General features: G+C 45.3%; 1 protein-coding gene across 2 annotated transcripts in view; it reads left to right on the forward strand.

The window, feature by feature from the left end:
• KREMEN1 (kringle containing transmembrane protein 1) overlaps positions 1–20,046 on the forward strand; it is a 51,043-nt gene that overhangs the window by 111 nt on the left and 30,886 nt on the right. For both annotated transcript variants that reach the window (XM_068990139.1, XM_068990140.1), the window contains exon 2: positions 17,645–17,807. In XM_068990139.1, the coding sequence (XP_068846240.1) occupies positions 17,645–17,807 (163 nt within the window). The remainder of the gene's footprint in view (positions 1–17,644; positions 17,808–20,046) is intronic.

The following is a 20,046-nucleotide window of genomic DNA, read 5'->3' on the forward strand; positions in this document are numbered from 1 at the left end:
CCCCCGCCGCCGCCTGTCCCTCGCGGAGCCCGCCCAGGGCCCCAGCTTCCTCGCCCCTGCCTGGTGGGGCTCCTTTTCCAGCCCCTCAGCGACGCCCCTCGGACTAGGCGGCCCTTCTCCTCAGGCCCCTCCGCGACGCCCCTGGCCGGCGCCCTCTCTGCCTCAGTACCTCAGACCCTTTCCTCAGGCTCCTCAGCGACGCCCGCCCGCCCCCGGGCCGGGAGGGCTCTCTCAGGACCCGAGACGCCCTCAGGCTCCTCAGCGACGCCCGCCCCGGCCGGGAGGTCTCCCCTCTCAGGGCCTCGCACCCCCAGCCCAGTTCAAGTCCCTTGGGGCGACTCGCCCCGCTTGGGGACGCTGCCCCACCCCCACCCCCAAGCCCCTCTGCGACACCCCGGGCCAGGACGCCCTCCGCAAGCCCCACAACGACGCCCCCCGGTCCCTTTCCCTCCCACGTCCGCGGGCCCAGCGCCTCCCGGCTCCTGAGCGGGTGCCGAGAGGCGATGAGAGCGGGCGCCTGGCCCCTCTGCCCGGGTCTGCGCCCCGCTAGCCCAGCTCTAATCTGCGCCTCGTGAGGAGTCGAGGTGAGCTGCCTGTCCTACTAGTAGAGGCGGATCTGGGTCCCGAGACGACCGGCTCTGCCCTGCCTGCACGTCCCCCCCCCCCCCCCCCCGCCCCCCCGGGGCCCGCTTTGAACTTCCCGGGGACTCAGGTGCAGGTCCAGCGTGGGGAGAGGAAGAAAGGAAGGGGGTGATGGCAAACGTCTCCCTTACAGAGTTTAGTGTGCTCGTCGTGCGAGTGCAACGCAGAGCCCCCGTTTCCCGTGGGTATCTCCATACTTTAAACAGGGTCACCCGCTCCCCAGGCCAAGGTCAAGGCCAGGTTTTCCCCACATAGCGCCCTAGACCAGGATGGAAGCTGGAACTTGCTTAGCTTGTCCTCACACCCTTCCTTGCAGCAGAACTCTCCCAAGTTGAAGAGCAGGCAAGAGGGCGTTGTCTGGCCCAGGGACCTTCCTCAGCGGGTTGTTCAAGTGTGGAGAATTGGACATGAGGGAAAGGGGTGGGAAAAGTCCATTACAGATTTGCCTGAGTGGGAAAACTTAAGCCTCTGGGTTCTCCACCCAAAGTCACAGACTGTGATGTTTGAGAGACAGGATTTTGCTGCTGAAAGAAAACTCTGGGTTGCTTTGTTTACTTGCCAGCTTGGTTTCCTGATAAAGATCAAGTTTAATGTTGTCACTTACTGGGTGACTTTGGGCTGTGCCTCTCTGAGCCTCAGTTTCCTCATCTGTAAAGGAGGGATGATGGTAATTCCCTTGCTGGGTGTGTGAAGTTAAAGGATATACTGCAGGTAACACACCCACATACAGCAGGCAGTCACTGAACACATTTAAGAATTCTTTTTATAGTGCTTCACAGTTTGCCAAGTGCTGGACACCTCCTTTGCGCTGGGAATGCTCTGAGCTTCCAATCTGATTAAGCCCCGTAAAAGGCAAAGCTTGGCTTTAGAGAGAGAGGTAGAAGGGGGCTCTCCAAGTGCTGTAAAGCTTAGGCTCAGGAAGGGGTTTCTGAGTGATCAGTGGCCTCTTAAGGGGACGTCTACAAAAACTTCTGCAAAAGTTTGATCACTTTTACTGTTTACCGTATGTGAGGAACTTTCTGAGAGCCAGGATATGTCAACATAACTGTAACCTAGTAACCCCTTAGCTCCACTTTGCCATCTCTGTGGTCAGGATTTAATGTCCTCTGTGGAGAGAGGTACTAGTGGAAATAAACTGGTTCCTCTCCTGGAAAGGGCAAAGTAATAGCTCTGAAAAGTGTTCAGGGAGCCTGCTGCGTGCTTATGCTCATTGGAAGGTGGCACCCTTCTCAGACACCTTTGCTTCAGTAGAAAGGATCAAGTGCAGCAGCCCTTATGTCACGTGAACCTCAGACCTCGGTATGCTTTTACTGGAGGGTATGGGGTTTGTGTGTGCCTGTGTGCTCGCTTAGTCCTTAAGTCCTGCAACCCTATGGACTATAGCCCACCAGGCTTCTCTGTCCATGGGATTTTTCAGACAAGAATACTGGAGTGGGTTGCCATTTCCTCCTTCAGGGGATCTTCCTGACCCAGGGATCAAACTCAAATCTCCTAAGTCTCCTGCATTGGCAGGTGGATTCTTTACATTGAGCCACCTGGGAAGAGTGGGTCTGGGGTAGGGACAAATAAATAACCATTATGAAATGATTTCTGATAACTCCCATCTTCCCAATTCAGTGAGCCTCATCAGCTTTTCTCTCTACCATCTTGATATAATACATCAGTGCCTTTGTGACTTTTCCTCTTTAGTTCCAGTGCAATTTGGGGGACATACCACATGGTCTTTCTTCACCATCACATCCTGTCTAGAGCCTACCCACTAGTTTTTAAAAATCCTTTCCAATAAAAAACATGTTTTACTCTGAAGATATGTCAGGCTTGCCATTTCATATTTTTGATACTGTAATTTTCTCTAAAATTTTGTGGATGGAAAAAATTATTTCAGTACTTACATTCTGCATAATTTTGTAATATTTAAATTACTGGTGGTTTGCATTTTTGAATGCTGACTTTATGAAAACAGTTAGCTCATTCCCTATCAGTGATACTTCTAATTACAATGTATAGCCAACCCCAAATAATCTCCCTTCTCTTCATCCTTTGAGATCCTCTCCTTTCCCTCATAACTGATAAGGAAGGATGTAGAAGTTAGTGGTGGAATCTAGACTCCCTCTTCAAGGAGATAGGCAGCCAGGGCCATGGACTCTCCGACGTGGACTCCCATCTGGAATTTACTAACCTGCAGGGGACAGCCAGAGGTAGGAAGAGAAGGCTGGGTGGACTTTAGCTCTGAGTTTTCCGCTGAAGGCAAATACCTTCAGTGTTTCACCTTCACCGTCAGTGTTTCTCCACATTTAGGGCCTGCTGGGTGTGCGTCAGCAGTGTCTCAACTCTGGTAACATTTGCTGTGAACATAATTTTATAGTTCACACTCATTCTCCTCCAGCTCCTCATCTAGAATTTGTCCCATTAGACAGTAATGTGTCTTGCCCTAAAACCTGTGAGTTCAGTTAACAGTAAGAACTTCATACTGTACAGAGCTTTGCCCCTTGTGGGGACTCCATTAATGTTAATAGGATTACCTGCAAAAAACCTGCCTCCCAATTCCGGAGACAGGAGTTCAATCCCTGGGTCGGGAAGATCCCCTGGAAGAGGAGATGGCACCCCACTGCAGTATTCTTGCCTAGAGAATCCCATGGACAGAGGAGCTTGGCGGGCTACATGGGGCGGCAAAGAATCGAACATGATTGAAGGGACTTAGCATGAACGAACAGAAGGGCTGAGAGGAATGAAGGGGACCAATGTGCATGCCAGTTTCTTTTATGCTTTTAGTATTTTAAGAGACAGGGAAACGGTCAAAACTGACCGGGCATCAAAGAACTCTCATCTTTGTGTGAAAACTTCTCACTCCTCAACAAAGCTATTTAAGTGTTTGAGATATGTAATGAGACCTTTTATAAATCTTACAGCAAAAAGGAGTTCAGTTTAAGCTCACTGCTAAGAAACGGCAAGTCGGTACATTTAATAGAGATATTCTTGATATGCTTACTTATGATTTAGGTTATTAGGATCAAAGGCAATCAGTGATGAAGGTAAAATATATTGCTTTCAATTGCTTCACAGTGTACAGATTAGGAATTTGGTGTAATGGGCAATATATCGTCTTTAGTGTAGAATTTTCAAGCCTGTAATGCCATCTGAGGTCTAGATCAGGTGTCGGCAATCATTTTTTATAAAGGGCTAGACAGTAAATAATTGGGGTTTTGTGGGCCATGTACTGTCTGCTGCAATTACTCAACTCTGGCTTTGTAGGGCAAAAGAGGCCATAGACAAAATGTGAATGAATGAGAGTGGCTGTCTTCCAATAAAACTCACATGGACACCCACATTCGAATTTCGTGTAATTTTTATGTGTCACAAGTTTTAGTTTTTTCAACCATTTAAAAGTTTAAAAAGCATATTTTAGCTCATAGGACATACAAAAACAGGCAGTGGGCCAGAGTTGGCTTACAGGCTGTACTTGACCAAGTCCTGCTCTAGGTCCATATGTATTGATGGTTTTTTTCCCACTGTTCACTGGTCTGAACAGGTGACAAGGAGGCAAATGATTTTGGTGAATGAATGAACCTTTTACCTTTTACTGGTAGCTGACTTTAAAAGACTTTTGAGAAATGGTTGAAAAGGTAAATTTTATGTATATTTTACCACGATTAAAAATAATGTGTCCAGGAGGGAACATACATTTGGATCTTTACTAAGACTTAAAAAAAAAAAGAAAAAAACTTTAAAAAGAAATTCAGTGTGGTTCAGTGTGCAGTACATAAAGAAAATAGAGCCTGCCTCAGAACCAGTCCAGGGTTTGTTCAGCTATGCAGATGTTGCTTGGATCAAACTGTTGAGAGATCTGTTTCTCAGAGGAAAGCCCAGGCAGCAGGTGGCACCAGCCCTGAGATAAAAAAAAAGCCAGGAAAAAAAAAAAAGAGAAAACAAACTTCTAGCATTTTCCTAAACAGTTGAGTTTTATTTCCATGGTTCTATCGTCGTTTTTATAAAGTGGCCTTTAGAAAAACAACAATGTGTTTAGCATGACTGATTATTTTAAAACATTTTTGAAAAAAACAAAATGAAACAAACATACCAAGTTGATTGTATTTGTACTGTGGAACAGTTAATGCAAAACACTTGTGAGAGGCCGGAAGTTTGGATCTGCAGCTTTTGTCTGGGTTTTTGCCTCCTGAATAAGGCCAACAGAGGAGGAAGTGAATGTGTTTCTTAGCAAGCTACCTGTGCAGGGTTTGAGGTGAGGTCTCCTCAAGCCCCCTGTCGTCACCTGGCAGGTTAGCTGCTGGCTGACTCCTGGTGAATGGGTGAGAACTCTGACTGACATTCTCCCACGTTATTTTGATCTTGAGAATCCAGCTGGAACCCAGAAGTGTGAGTCTAGGAGAGGAGCCCACGGTCACTCTGTATTTTTACCCCTTTCTCTGTTGTCTTCAGTGTCTTCCTCTCAAGATAGCAGTGCTTCTTCCCCAGACCTCACCTCTGGGACCTTATCCTGGATTGAGATTGAACAGAGAAAGCAAAGAAGCCCTTGTAGAAATGTCAGAAGGTTGTCCCTCTTCAGAAATGGCCACTCCACAGAAACCTGCCTTTTCCTTCTCTATGGAAATCTTCCCACTCCCCACCTGCCTTTAAACCACTTTCTAGGTAAACACCTCCCTCACCTGGACTTGCACCAGTTTGAAGAGGAATGAGGTTGGGGACTAGGAAGAACTTTATAGACAAAAGATTTCAGGCCACCTCCTACACAAGGCTGCGTCTCCCTCCTACTTATAACAGTACCCCCTCGGAGCTGCCCCTTTGCTGGGCCCAGCTTCTAGTTTCTCTCACCACTGATTTAATCCCTGGCAAGTAGCCAGAGCATTAAACTTTTATTGTTCAATTTTCCACAAGGGCGGGGTCCCACTTCTAGTGGGCTAAGGAGGCTTCCAAACCAGAGTGTCACACCGCATTAGCAGCTTCAGACTTTGAGGGCTGGACTTCTTTCAGTTTGGTTAGATTCTTGGTTAGAACCAGAGCAGTGTACTCACACTCAAAGTTTGAAAGCTAGGAAATAATAAAAACAGCAGAGGCAACTTTTAAAGATGATTCAGAACAATTGTGGCGTTGACTTACAGGACTAACTCTCCCCAGTTTCTTGATATCTTCCAAATAAATGTTAAGTGGCTGTCCGTGTTCTTTGGTGTCCTGACGTTGGATGAAAATATGGCGGCCAAATAGTTCTATTCTAGAACAGTAGGGATTGTTAACCAGTGTCATCATAGTATGTAAATTACTTGCTGCTGTTCAATCTATAAAAATTCATCTTCAAAGAAAATTATTGGGCTGGTAAAAATATTTTTAATAATGACCACAGAAGCCATATTTGTTTTTCTTTGATGTTCTTCCGAAGACGACTTCTGGTTTTAATCAGATTGTTCCCACATAAAATACAGTGGAAATCTACAGTAATAAAATCCCTATTCGTATGTCTATGGGGAAATAAACAGGATGGGGACTGTCCTTTTAAGGGGCTTTCCCCTTCCTTTTCCCCAGACTCAAAGCCTCTATTACTGGTGGGTGTTTTGGCATCAGTTAAGGGCCTTCAATCCTTCCCTCCCTCCATGTTTTGCTCTTTCATTAAAGTGTTTCTGTTGTCTAATTATATCCTTTCAATCAAATTAGAGACTGCAGCATCTGGTGAGGGCCATAACTGCTGCCATCTGCACCTCGTATATACAGGCCTTTTCAGCTGAGAATCACTCAACTTCTAAATGGCAGGAAGAGATTTGGAAAAAGTTTAGTTGGAAGGGAGGTTAACTTAAAAGGAGCGTCTTCAAAGGCTGGGTGCGTCTCCCTGCTTTGTGATGTGTGCACTGCCATGCACAACTTCATCGGCTTGGCTCACCAAGCTTCTGGCCAATGAAGGGTTTCTGATTGTCTTAGCTGAAATAACTAGTCCTCTCATCCTTCTTACGGGCCTGAGAGGGCCCCCGGGTTGAGCTGAAAATTTCTCCCTTGAGAAGAATCTTTTGTTCTGTGACCACTGGTTAATGGGTATGACACTCTCTGTTTATCTGACCATTTCTTCTAATTCAGTGGTTTCAACTGGAGATTTGTGCCCCCAAGGGACATTTGACAATATCTGGAGACATTTTTGCGGTGGGGAGGGGTGCACTCATCTAGCAGGTAAAGGCCAGGGATGCTGCTGACAATCCTGGAATGCACAGGACAGCGCCCCTCTACAGGATTATCCAACCTGAAATGTCATTCGTGCTGAGATTGAGAAACTCTGTCCTAATCATGTAATTCTTTTGCCCTTCTCTGTGGCCTCAGAGTAGGCAACTCTGATCAATATCTTTTTTCACTCTTAAGAAAATAGATTCTTCATCCATATCTAAACTCCTTAAGCATTTCTGTGAACAGGGTTCAGAAATCTCAGTGGAGTAAGGAGGTCTGTGGGTCACCGTATGTTTCCAGTTTCTCTAGAGTAAGAGTGCCAGATTAAATACAGGACACTCAATTAAATTTGAATTTCAGATAAACAGTAATTTTTTATGTGTTTGTCTCATGCAATATTTGGGAATACTTATCTTAAAAAATCATCAGTTGTTTATCTGAAATTCCAGTTTAACTGGGCATTCTGTACTTCCATTTGCTAAATCTGGCGACCAAATTCTTGATCCATGAAACATTGCCTGAAACTTTAAACCTTTGACCAACAAATCAGTCTGTTGGCCACCATCTGTCCTCGTTGTTCTGAGCGACTGGAGGTGACAACGATGCCTGTTCTTGTTTGTAGTCAGCGCTGAACTGAGACTTTCCTTCTGCCTCAAGCTGTCTCCATGGCCAGGATTTCTGGAACTTGTCTCTTGAGTCGTATCTTTATCTTGGAACTGACTAACAAATGTTATCAAATGTCTACTGTATGCCCCGCATCTCTGACTAGGACTTGTCCCTGTGCCAAATCATAAAGGATAACTTTGTTGCTTTGGGTTTAATTTAAAGATGTGCTCTAAAAATACACTGGGGCTTCCCAGGTGGCTCAGCGGTAAAAGAATCTGCCTGCCAGTGCAGGAAACTGAAGAGATGCGGGTTCGATCCTGGGTCAGAAAGATCCCCTGGAGTAGGAAATGGCAACCCACTCCAGTGTTCTTGCCTGGAATACTGAGCCTGGCGGGCTACAGTCCATGGGGTCGCAAAGAGTCTGACACGACTGATCACGCACTCCCCTAAAATACACTGTCTACCTGGCAGTCAGCTAGCTCCTCATTCAGGGGCTGTTGTATTTATTTGCCCACCCCATATCAACCAAGGGAAGCTGAATAGCCCAGAGCCTGGCTTCCATGGAGCATTGGCTGCCCTCCAGGATTCCATTATTGGGGAACTTTCTCACTGTCTGAAATTAAAAATCGGGCACAGGCAATACTCACGAAACTTGTCCAGAAGCTGGATTGCATCAGTTCTCCTTTTTAGTCTGATCGAGAACTTCAGAAGGTGTGAAAGTGTTGCTCTTGTGATGGTTAGCCAAGGTGTAGATTCGATCCAGGTGTCTCCTGTTGCAAGCAAACTCAGAATAGAAACAGGTGTATTCATTGCAAAGAGGGCTGCTCATTCCCTGTTAAAAACAATTCTACCATGGATTCCATTTAAATAGCAGATTCCCTTGGTTTAAATAGCAGGCATTTGATTTTCAGATACTTTGATTTACATAAACTTTCCTGGAACTTCTCCCGGGTCATTTCACAGTATGGCACTGACACCCAGGGTGGAGGCCCAAACTGGTAAGGAAACCTGGGCTCTCTCAATATGTCCATCTTGGGATCCCCCCCAGCCCTCCATACACCTGCTTCCCTCACTCCGCAGATGTTTGCCAGGCACGTTCTGTGTGGTCTGTAGTTGCTGAGAGTACAGAGTTGAGTGAACCACTCAGGAAGCTTACGGGCTAGTGGAAGCAGGGCCAGGTGCTTCTGGAGCAATTACAGTTCAAGATGATCAAGTCTTAGAAGAGTTGGGACAACAGGCGCTGTGGGACTTGTTTGAGAGCCTATGGTTTCCATAGGAGTGTAGTGCTGTCTCCTCTGGACCCTGAGCTTTCAAATAGTTCTCCAGCGTTTGTCTTATGTTCTGATCCTTTAGAGTTGACTTATGATGCACTAAGTTATTGTCCATCAGAGAAGTGGACTTTGAACTTGAAAAGATCTTATTATGCTTCCCATTTCCTTACGTGAAAACTCTAGTGTGAAATTTTATTTCAAGATTGAAGAGGATATTCATAAGTAAATATTTAAGTAGACCCACTGATGCTCAAGCATTACTGAGAGAGGTGCCATCAGCATGTTGTGATAGAATATGTCCTGCTGGTACTGGCAGAAAAGTCCACAGTTAATTAATGAAAAGTTTTCCTTAGAGTTCTGCTGAGCTAGTGACTTCTGAGAGAGTTCATGCTTTCACTGAAGTTTGGCCTAATCTTTCTGCATATGTTGGTGGGTGAATGATCATTCTTTTTCTTTTTTTTTTTTTTTTTGGCTGCATCAGGTCTTAGTTGTGGCACGCAAGTTACATTGCCCAGAGGCATATGGGATCTTACTTCCCTGACCAGAGACCAAATCCCAGTTCCATGTATTGCAAGGCAGATTCTTAACCAGTGGACCACCAGGGAAGTCCCTCATTCTTTCTGAAAAGCTATCCCCCGGTCTTCAATTTGGTGAGCGTACTTGTTTATAATATCCTACAGAATGACTGTCAGTTCCTCAAGCGCTGCCGCATGTTCAGGCGACTCTTCCCGGCAGAAACACATGCTTCACCGTGGCAGCCACGCATGCTGTCCAGTGGGTCCTCCCTGGGTAAGAGGAGAGCATGTTCCAGATGAGACCAAGACTGGGGGCTGGAGCCCGAGCAGCCCCGCATTCAGGGCCTGCTCTGCTTTGACAGTTATCTGTTTTTCAGATTATTATATAACAAGTAATAAGGACCCCTCTCTGAAGTTTTTTCATGGGTCTCCTGAATTTAAATCTGTGGTTCATTGCTTAGTATAGGTTCAGTGTTTCTTAGAACAGTCTTTTAATCAAGTATTTTATCTGTTAATGAGTTGGGAAGATCCCCTGGAGTGGGAAATGGCAACCTGCTCCAGTATTCTTGCCTGGAAATTTTCATGGACAGAGGAGCCTAGTGGGCTAGAGTCCACGGGGTTGCAAAGACTGAGCAACTGAGCAACTTATTCATCTGTTATGAATAAGCTGGAGATTCAAATAGAAGACCTCAGGTCCTCTTCTAAAAGTATGCATTCTTTAGTTAAAATAACTTTGAGAGGTACGGGATGCTGTTTCTAAGCACACTGTTCCTATGAATGAAAAGGAACATCTGAAAGATATTTTAATAGAAACACTACTGATAAGTTAAATAATTACAGTGATTATTTTGTGGCAGTTCTACTTTGGGCAAAGTACAGAACTCCTTTTTCCTGTGGTCATTTGGACTGTGAATACATAGTCCAAGAACATGGTACATGAATGTCTGTCTTGATTTTAGATGAGTGAATTTATGGTTGATTGAGTTTGATCATAGTTCTTGAAAAAGAAACTAAGGTAGATTAATTGTAAAACAACATGTTAGTATTTTCAAGGTGTCCTTTCAAAAAATTTTAATATGGGAAATTTAGAACATATACAAAAATAGAAGAGTGTAAGGAAGTCATTATGTATCTATCTCCCAGCTTCCATGACTATCCACCAAGGCCAGTATTATTTCATTTGTATCCCTTTGATTCCTACAACTGGATTATTTTGTAACAAATCTCAGATATCATATCATCTCATCTGTAAATATTTCAGTATGTATCTGTAAAGAATAAGAACCCTTTTCAAAAACATAATACCACTACCATTGTCACAGCTAAAAAATTTAACAATAATTTCTTAGTATCATCAAATATCCAGTCCGTTAATCAGTATTTAAATATTCCTGATTGTCTCATGGGTGTTTTTTATAGTTCAGACAAGGATCTAAACAAGGTGCATTTAGGTGATCTGACTCTCTTAACCTAAGTCTCTATTCACCTAGAAGTTTCCCCTTTTTTTCTTTTTTCTTTGACATATATATGTTGAAGATGTAGCTTCTTCTAAGCAAAAAAGAGTGCTTAAGAGCCTCTCCAGACGCAGGGCCCACATGGGAGGCGAGTTTTGTTTTGTTTTGTTTTTTTCCTGAAGAATCGTCGCTTCCATTAGAGAAACAGAATTAGAGCATTGTAAGCTTGGAAGAGATTTTTAGTCATTAAGCCTTTCCTGTCACATTACCTCAGACTTTTGCATCTCTGTCGTATTTTGTTAGAATCCTGAGATTAGGGTTTAGAGTGAGGGGACGTTGGCTCCAGTCCCCTCATTTCACAAGTGAGGAAGTGGAGACCCAAATCCAGGTGATTTCTTTAAACCTCACAGTGTCAGCTGCTTACCTAGCGTCACTTCCTCTTTCTGCAAGTGATTCTTTATGCACCATGTGTATAGAAGGCCTCCTCCTTCCCCACAGACTAGCCTCTCTCTGGGGATCTAGCTCTAGATCACCGTCACTTGCCTCCTTGTAATCATGGGAGTCCCTGCGCTTGGGGAGCCATCGGTGTTAAAGCCCCATTAGGGTGAGAAAAGCTGAGAGCCACTGCCTTCCCAGGGCCACACACTTCTTGACCGCCAGGTTCCATGTAACTGAAATAAGCATTCCTGAAGTGCCTTTGAGTGTCTGAGGGCAAAAGATGATTTTGTCAGGGACTGCAGGCATTGAGGACCTACACACAAGTTCCCACCAGACACCAGTCTGTATTGGAAACGCACCAGGTGTGTTGTGCAAACATCTAACGACACTCTTATGTCACCATCTAAGTATTAAAAGGAGCTTTTTCCACTTCAGCCTTGTATTTCTATAATCTACCTGTCTGCCAAACTTAATAGATATCTTTTAAAAGAACAGAAGATATTCCTGCTGAAAAATATTTTCTGCCTTATTTTAAGATGCCATAATTCAATTTAATATTTGTTGATTTCAAACTAGGCTAAAACCAGCCAGATTCTTCCAACATAGGATTGATAGAGATGCTGAATGGTTCTATGTGGAACAGAAACTCGACTTTGATGGATTAAAAACAGTGACTCTCACAAACACCACATAAACAGAGATCTAACTAGTAATTAGCTACCAGAAAACTAGGAAAATTCAAGACTCAGTATGAGAAAAAATTTCTGTTTCTCAATAGTGTGGTTAGGAATGGTTCAGGGAAATAGTGTCATTAGGAATGACTTGGAGCTTCATTGAGAGCTTACTCTTCAACTTTATTAAATATTGTTGAGGAGTAGAATGTCTTTTGCTTTCCCACCACTATCTCATATATGTCAAGTTTTAATTATTTTAACAGAATACCTCATTACAGTTTTAAACATGAACTTTAAAAATTCAGTGTATATACAACCCGTCAAGGGTTAAATTGGCTGAGACTCTTAACTTGGCATTTTCCTCACTTATAATAAGTACAAATGTTGAATTATGTGATTTCAGTAGCATATATAGACAGACATGTTTCATCACACAGTTGGAATTTTAAGAAAAGCATATACGTTTTTCGCCTTATCTTTTATCCACTGAATGCTGGGATTCAACATAGGGTTCAAATCATATATATTTTTTCCTTTTATTTATCTATTTTTAATTAATTTTTATTGGAGTATAGTTGCTTTACAGTGTTGAAAAGTTTCTGCTCTACAGCAAAGTGAATCAGCTATACGTGTACATATATCCCCTCCTTTTCCAACGTTACATATTTTTTTCTCTCTGCATGGTAGCCTGGCAACTGTCAACAGAATTGTAAATAGCAGAATGGTGTGCCTGTCCATCCATGGCATATTGCCTTTTATAGCTATGTATTTTTATGGGGTAAACTACATGATCGTGATTGTTACAGTACTTTCAAAGTTATAATAACGTTTAATTTTTTTACACTGTTTAGTTACATAGTAATACACTCTATTTACATAATAATGATTTATGGGGCACCTATTGTGTACTAGGCACTTTACTTGCAGCTCCTCTGATTCTTCCAATTGTCCCAAGCTATTAATAATCAAATCCCCCTTTGTACCAGTGAAGAAACTGAGGCTCAGAGTTCACCTGCATGCCTGCAGCTTGTAAACCACAGAGCTGAGCTCTAACTCCAGCCGGTACCATGCTCTTTCCGTGCTAGAAGTTTTTCTTGCTAGAAAGTAAGTGAGAAAAGTATTTGACTTAAACTGTTTCATAACCCTGGAGACTAAACATTCAGTCCTGGAAGTTTACATGTGCATGCGCGTCTATTCTGTAGGTGTCACTTGTTCAGATGGTCAGGGCTGCATAGAAGGGCTTCAGGGGGTCCATGAGCACTTCTGAAACTGTAAACTGTTGTGTATGTGATGGTTGTCTGGGGAATCAGATCCCTGTCTTTCAGCCTGTTCTCCAAGAGGTCTCTGTGTATGTAAAAGGATTAGGACTCCTGATCTCGCTGACTGCCCTCGTTTCAGAGATAAAGAAACTTGAGTTGCAGAAGGGATGTGCTGTGAAGGCGGTACAGCCACCAGGTCAGAGCCAGAGCAGGACGGGCCCGCGCCCGTCAGCATCCTCCTCTGACCACAAGTGCATCTCCAGTTTTTAAAAAATAAATGCCACAAGCCATACTTTGAAGGATTTTGGTGATGGAGAAAAAGATAAGGCATCGCCAACTTAGAAAGGCAGAATTAATCCCAAGTGCTTCAGGCTTGTGTCTGATTTAAGGGCTGTTTTCCTCAGTCCCCCAAAACAAAAGACTTGGGGTTCTCTGATAGAGAGGAAAGGTCCAACAGAGATGAATGGAATGGGCTCCAGCTAGAGAAGACAGGCAGGAAATAAAGCAGTGCTTTTCACAGCTTATGATCCCTTCCTTCTCAAAACTCCTTCTCCCTCCAAGATCCCACCTCCCAGACTGCGCTCTGTCAGCCATCACGGCTGGGCCCTTCTTCCAGGCCTGAAATGCAGCAGGGCCCCAGGGCATGGCCCAGATGTCCTCTCTCTCCACACAGGCGCCGTTACCTCCACACTTCTGGATCTGGCCTTGGCTTCTTTCCTCAACCCTGGGCTCATCTAGCCCATCTACTTACTCTCTTCTCTCCATCCAGTTTTTTGGTCCAAAACCAAAGCCTTGATTCCACCCACAAGATACTGTGCCTCTTGGGTCCGCTCCATCGTAGTACATGGCAGCACCATTCACCCAGCTGCCCAGGCCTACCTCCTCAGTGTTGTCACCAAATGCTCTTTCTTTGGGACCCTATATTCATCAAACCCCTGCTCCCCAGCAAATACTTTGGTTCTACCTTCAAAATGCATCCAGAGTCCAGCCACTTCTTCCTACCCTTCAGCTGCCAGCCTGGCCCAGGCCACCCTTCTTTCCAGCCCATCATCTGCACCAGCCACCTAGGGTCCCCTTGCCACGTGCTTGGCACGCTCTTCACAGTGCCTCCTCCTCCCGGCGGCTACAGTTCCGCTAAAGGATAAATATGATCACATCACTTCTCTGCTCAAAGCCCTCCAATGACTTCCTCTCATTCTTAGAACAAAAGCCAAAATCTAACTTATATGGCCTTCAAGACCTTACACATCCTGGTCTTGCCTGGCCCTTCCTCTTCATGTCCCACCCACCCTTCCCAGCATACTCGCCCTACTCTGGCTGGGTCAGAGGAGCGGCCTCGCACTTTCCTGAAGAGTCTATGCAGTTTTCCGGGTTTGTGCCTGCCATGCCCTCTACCCAGAAAGTCCTTCTTGTGTCATATACTGTTTGCTTCCTCTTCTTGTCCACATCTTTGTACAAACATCTCCTTTCCAGGCCCTTCCTAAAAGAGAACTCCCACCGTTCCACCTTCATCTCCTTACTCCATTTTCTCTTGTTGCACACTGCACTGGCTAGCGTTGACTTTGATTGGTGTATTACGAGCGTGAAGCCCTGTTAGCATGTGAATGCAGAGTGTTCACCACACGGTCCCAGAGCTGTGAACAGTGCCAGACACATAGTAAGTGTTGAATAAATATTGGTTGAATGAATTAATGAATAATATCCTGGACATTAGATTTATTGCTTTTGCTCATTCTCTTTCACCGAGTGCATAAATATTGCAACCAGCCATGTGATAGTTTATTTTTTATTGGTTTAAGCCTCTCCTTGCTTGTCTAGCCAAGGCTTGAGTCAGTTTCCCAGCAGTAGGAAACAAGGTTGCCAGGGTCCCCATTGCCTAGTGCCCACCCTGGTACTCTGATGAAATCAAGATGCACACATAACATAATCCCCTGCCCCCAACACACACACAATTGACATGCACTGGGCAAGTCTGCTCAAAAAATAATTGTCAAATCTGGTAACACTGCCTCAGTTTCCCTAGTGTAATTAAGAACAAGACTAGGTCTGGGAGGAGCAGACTAAAGCCAACAGGCTTGCTCGTACCCATCCCATCTCTCAGATGCCACTTCATCCCATTCCAGAGGGCTGGCCCTTGTATGGATGGCCACCACGTTCTTCTTCAGATCAAGTCATCAGGGAACGCTGACCCACTGCCCTGCAGATTGCTGTCTACTGCTAAGGCTTTCCGTTGGTCAGCCCACATTTGTGGCTCCCAAGCCCCTCCTCAGTCACTTTCGATAGGGGAAAAAGATGTATTAACACATAGAAATAAGATTCTAGTAACTGGCAGAGATTGGCATGATGTTCTTAGAATCATCACCAGGGCAGATTTTTAGGAATATAGGTTCCCAGGTCCTGCTCTAACCCTGAGACTGGGTAGGGCTCTGGTGTGATGAGCCCACATGGCACACACATACACACACACAGTCTCTCTCTCTCTCTCCAGCAGATCATATATATTCCTAGTGATGGTAAGTGCTACGAAGCAAACAAATGAAGGGCAGAGAAACAGGAGTGGAGATGGTGGGGAAGGGCTTTCTGAGGAGATAATGTTTAGTCTGTGATGGGAAGTATTAGGGGAAGAACTTTTCAGGCAGGAAATAGCGTGGTGTGTTTATAGAGTTAAAAGCAGAAGAATGTGGCTGGAGCACAGCAAATGACGAGAGGAGAGCTCGGTCGGTGGAGAGAGGGCCTGGGGCCATGTCTCGTGGGCTTCGCAGACAGGGATGAAGGCTCTGGGTTTTGTTCCCAGTGCCCACATCTCTCTGGGAGTTTTGAGCCCTGTGTGGAGAATGGGTTGTTGGGAGCACGAAAGTGGATGCTGTGGGACCCGAATCAGACCATATTGTCCTCCCATGGTGAACGGGACAAGGGTGGTGGCACCCGACAGAGAGGAGAGGGTAGTTTCAGGGAACTCGTTTGACAGAAGGCAACAGAACCCACCTGTGAGAGGAACAGGGTGAGGGAGCGCGTGGGAAAGCGCGGACGAGGCCAAGGGGATCCGTCAGAGGCAGCGTAGGGTGTGAGCACGTGCCTCAGTTGCTTCATCTGTACAGTGGGAGTGCGGGCTGGTGATGAGCTGATGTAAAGCACTTAGAGCAGAGCCTGGCACTCAGTAGAACCCCGTGTAAACGTCAGCAGTGATGTGGATGGCAGTGATGTATCCAAGGTCACACAGCTATTTGGCATCAGGTCTGGGACCAGTGGATTTTCAGCTATACTGAGCTGCCTCCTTCAGTTACCTTTGAACTTTTTAAATTCGTGCACACTCTTGGTGGAGGGTTCGGTTGACTCAGAACATGACGAGTCACCCTTCTCACAACGTGTAGGTGAAGTGCGAGGTGTCCTGTGCAGCCTGGGGTTCCTGGTTATTTTGGATGTCCATAAAACTGTGCCATTCTGGGCAAAACACAGGGCCCAGATTGGGAGAGGAAGCGGGTACAGAAGAGAGATGATCTGTGGGTAGATTTTAGATACGTTTCAGAGTATAGACCTGCCCGTGTTATGCACATGCTGAGGCTGGAGGAGGAGCATGCCCCACATTGGGAGCCGGAGGTGTGAGTCTTTCATGCCGGAAGTCGTGGGTCAGCACATGCCAGCAGAGGGAAAGGAAGCGAGCCAAGAATGTTACCGTAACTCCCCCAGATTGTCAGGTTCCTAGGGATACATCTTAAAGAAGTGTTTGAAGTGCTTCTATCTGTCAGTTTCAACTAAGCTAATTTTTGGAAATCGCTCTTTGTACTGTGCCTTTCTCGTGAACCTCTGCGAATGTAATGCATGCAATATGTGGGGGGAAAATCCTCTCAGCCGAGGTTCCCATCCAACCCCCATCCCCCTCCCCCCACAAAGTCTGAAAGGCAGATTTTAGAAGCACAACTGTTGCACCTGCAAGGGTTTTGTCTTCTTATTAAAGGGACCTCAGACCATGTTGAATGTGTCCTGTAGGAAGGAATTTCAGAAGGAGGTGAAAGAAAATGCCAGCTCAGCACCCGCTCCCTCCTGTTGACTGTCTGTTTTGTGGCACCTCCGTCTCAAGCAGCATGGGGAGGACTGTTCTTCATTACCAGGGAATGTGAGTCATTCCCAGACCCGTGTGATTGGGATTCCAAAGTGTTGCTGTATCCGATGGTCTTATTAAATCCAAGTGTCAGTGCAGCCTTTCAGACCGTAGAGGAGAGCTCAGTTAGAGCTGGTGCCCTGGTTCCAGTTACCACGCAGAGACGCTGGCAGCGCAGTGACCCCCTCTGAGCACCCAGAGTTCCTCATGGACGGCTCCCCGATTTGGGGGTTTTCCCGGTTCACTTCATGGGCTTCTATACATTTCAGCTCCCTGTTTATATCCTTGCTGGGATCTGTATACTTTCAGGGAAAATGTCCTCGTGTCTGCAGACAAGCAAGCGCCAAGAGGAGCCTGGCCTTTGGAGGGTACCCAGCCCTACCAATGTTCAGCCCGCTGTGTCTCGGATCCAGCAAGACGCTACCCATTTCCAGCTCCATCCAAACAAAACAAGACATCAAGCTCAGAGGGAGGAAGCTGTAGACGTTGCCAGAAATTTAGTTTGCTCTGTCTTTTCTTTTTCCTAGAATGTTTCACAGCCAACGGTGCAGATTACAGGGGAACGCAGAACTGGACGGCACTGCAAGGTGGGAAGCCATGTCTGTTCTGGAACGAGACTTTCCAGCATCCTTACAACACTCTGAAGTACCCCAACGGGGAGGGGGGCGTGGGCGAGCATAACTACTGCAGGTAAGACCCTCCTCCAGTCTCTTCCTGCCTTGCTCACAACTAGGCAAAGCTTTGTCTTCCTTTTGGCCAACTCAGAAAGCCTTTCTTGCTACTATTTTAGAAACGTTTCTCGCAAAACTGCGTGCACATGTGCACACAAACACACACACAAACACATAATCTCTTTTCAACTCGGGGCTCTTTGATGTTGGTTTTCAGAGCTCTGCTTTCCTGTCTGATCACTTCCACGTCTCTTTGGGAGGGTTTCCTTTGTTGGCACTGCCACCAGAAGACTCCGCTTCTTGCCTGTGGATGTCATGGGCAAGCGGAGCACTGTCTGCAGCCTGAACCTCCCTCTGAGCTAAGGAAGATGCCCTGTGTTGTCCCACATCCTGCCAGCCCAGGAACACCTTGCTCTGGGAGCAGCTGTAGCCAGCAGATTTGTGCCGTTTCTTGCCTTTCAGTATACTCGGGTGTTTCTTTGCTTTTTCACCTGCTGTCCGACCCTCCTAGGGGCTGAACTCCATGGTGCTTCAGGTGTGTACTTGTGACTCTCAGGGGAGATGATCTATGGCTTTGATCAGATTCTCAAAGTTGTCAGTGATCCAAATCAGGTTGAGAAACATTGGTCAGTAGGGACCAGAGCACCTTTGGTTATAGCTACATCTTAGGTATTTATACCCAGGGTCCTGGTTACGTGACTCATAGTCAGCCATGTGCTGAATTTAATTATTATTAGGACAGGTACAAAGGCAGCCTCTTGAGCCACTGGGGCAGGGAAAACAATCACTGAGCTACTCTCTGAGCCACACACTCTGGCCCCAGTTCTAGCAGAATGTTGGGATCTTTGCACTGTTGACCCAGCTGAGACAACATATAGCTATACTGCACAGGCCCCAGTGTTTACCTGCTGCCCACCACCCTCTCCCCCCCCGCCACCGCCCAGGTGCCTTTGCCCACATCTAGGACCCTTGGGCTTATCTGGAGTCTCCAGGCCTGTAGTCCATGTTGTCTTCATCTCTTTACTTCACCTCTATTCTAATGGACGCCAACTGGCCACTCCCTCAGAGCCACTAGGGCACTGTTTTTAGTTTGCTATTTGATTGCTGTTTTTTATATGTTACATTTTATTTTTTGTTTGTAATAGAAGTATTAAAAGTTTATTTAAAAATTTCTCAACACCACAGATATATATATATATAGTTTAAATAAAGGCCTCATTTTACCTCTTCCCTCCCAAATCCTCTCCAGCAAGGCCTTCTTCCCAGAGGTAACAGTTTGTTTATCTACTACTTCACAGTTTGCTGTCTTTGGCATTTTAGCATTAATGTTACACATGCTTATTAAATAATCCTTTTACATTTTATTTTCAAAGTTGTACATGATCATTAATTTTTTCCTTTCATATTTAAAAGAAATGAACCCCACTCTACTTCTGGCTATTTCCTTCCCCTAGCTTTTCTATTGGGAATAGTTGGCTTGGGTTAAGAAGAGTACTTAGAAAGAGAAACCAGTGTTTGTTTTTTGTTTTATCTTCTTGTTCTAAACTATCTCTTGGTATTCGGCTGTTGGTTTATTCTAGTCTTCTGTTGCCTTTTATCAAGCAAGTCTTCTCAGATGTGCTCCTGTTTTTAAATCCGATTTTAAATTTCCCATGAGGTTTAATTTACATGAAAAAAAAAATGTTTTTCTTATAGATTAGCACCCAGTTCCACCACTAGGCTCTCACACCAAAGACTCCATATGTCAGTTGTGTCCGACTCTCTGTGACCCCATAGACTGGAGCCTACCAGGCTCCTCTGTCCATGGGATTTTTCAGGCAATAGTACTGGAGTGAAAAAAAAAAAAATAGTACTGGAGTGGATTGCCATTTCCTTCTCCAGGGGATCTTCCTGACCCAGGGATCAAACCCCGGTCTCCTGCATTGTAGACAGACGCTTTACCCTCTGAGCCACCACACGCACCAGTAAATATCCATTAAGGAAACACTAAGCGCCAGGAGCATCACCTTCCTCCCGAGCCTTGGCTGGCAGCAGGCCTCTCCTTTGATTTAGTGAAATGTACCAGACCTGACCTAACAGTTTATGCTTCAAAAAAGGGACATTGAAATTGTCGATTATTATCACATTAGAGAGCCCCGGGACCTTTTGTTTTAGCACTGAAGCAGAGTCAAAGATGAATTTACTTGTTTTTTCTTAACCTATTCTGATGCTTTTCAGAATGGTTTTGACTTTGATAACAGACAATTGTTTTCGAAAGA

The sequence above is a fragment of the Capricornis sumatraensis genome, chromosome 17 (assembly GCF_032405125.1).
Source record: "Capricornis sumatraensis isolate serow.1 chromosome 17, serow.2, whole genome shotgun sequence".
Classification (NCBI taxonomy): Eukaryota; Metazoa; Chordata; class Mammalia; order Artiodactyla; family Bovidae; genus Capricornis; species Capricornis sumatraensis.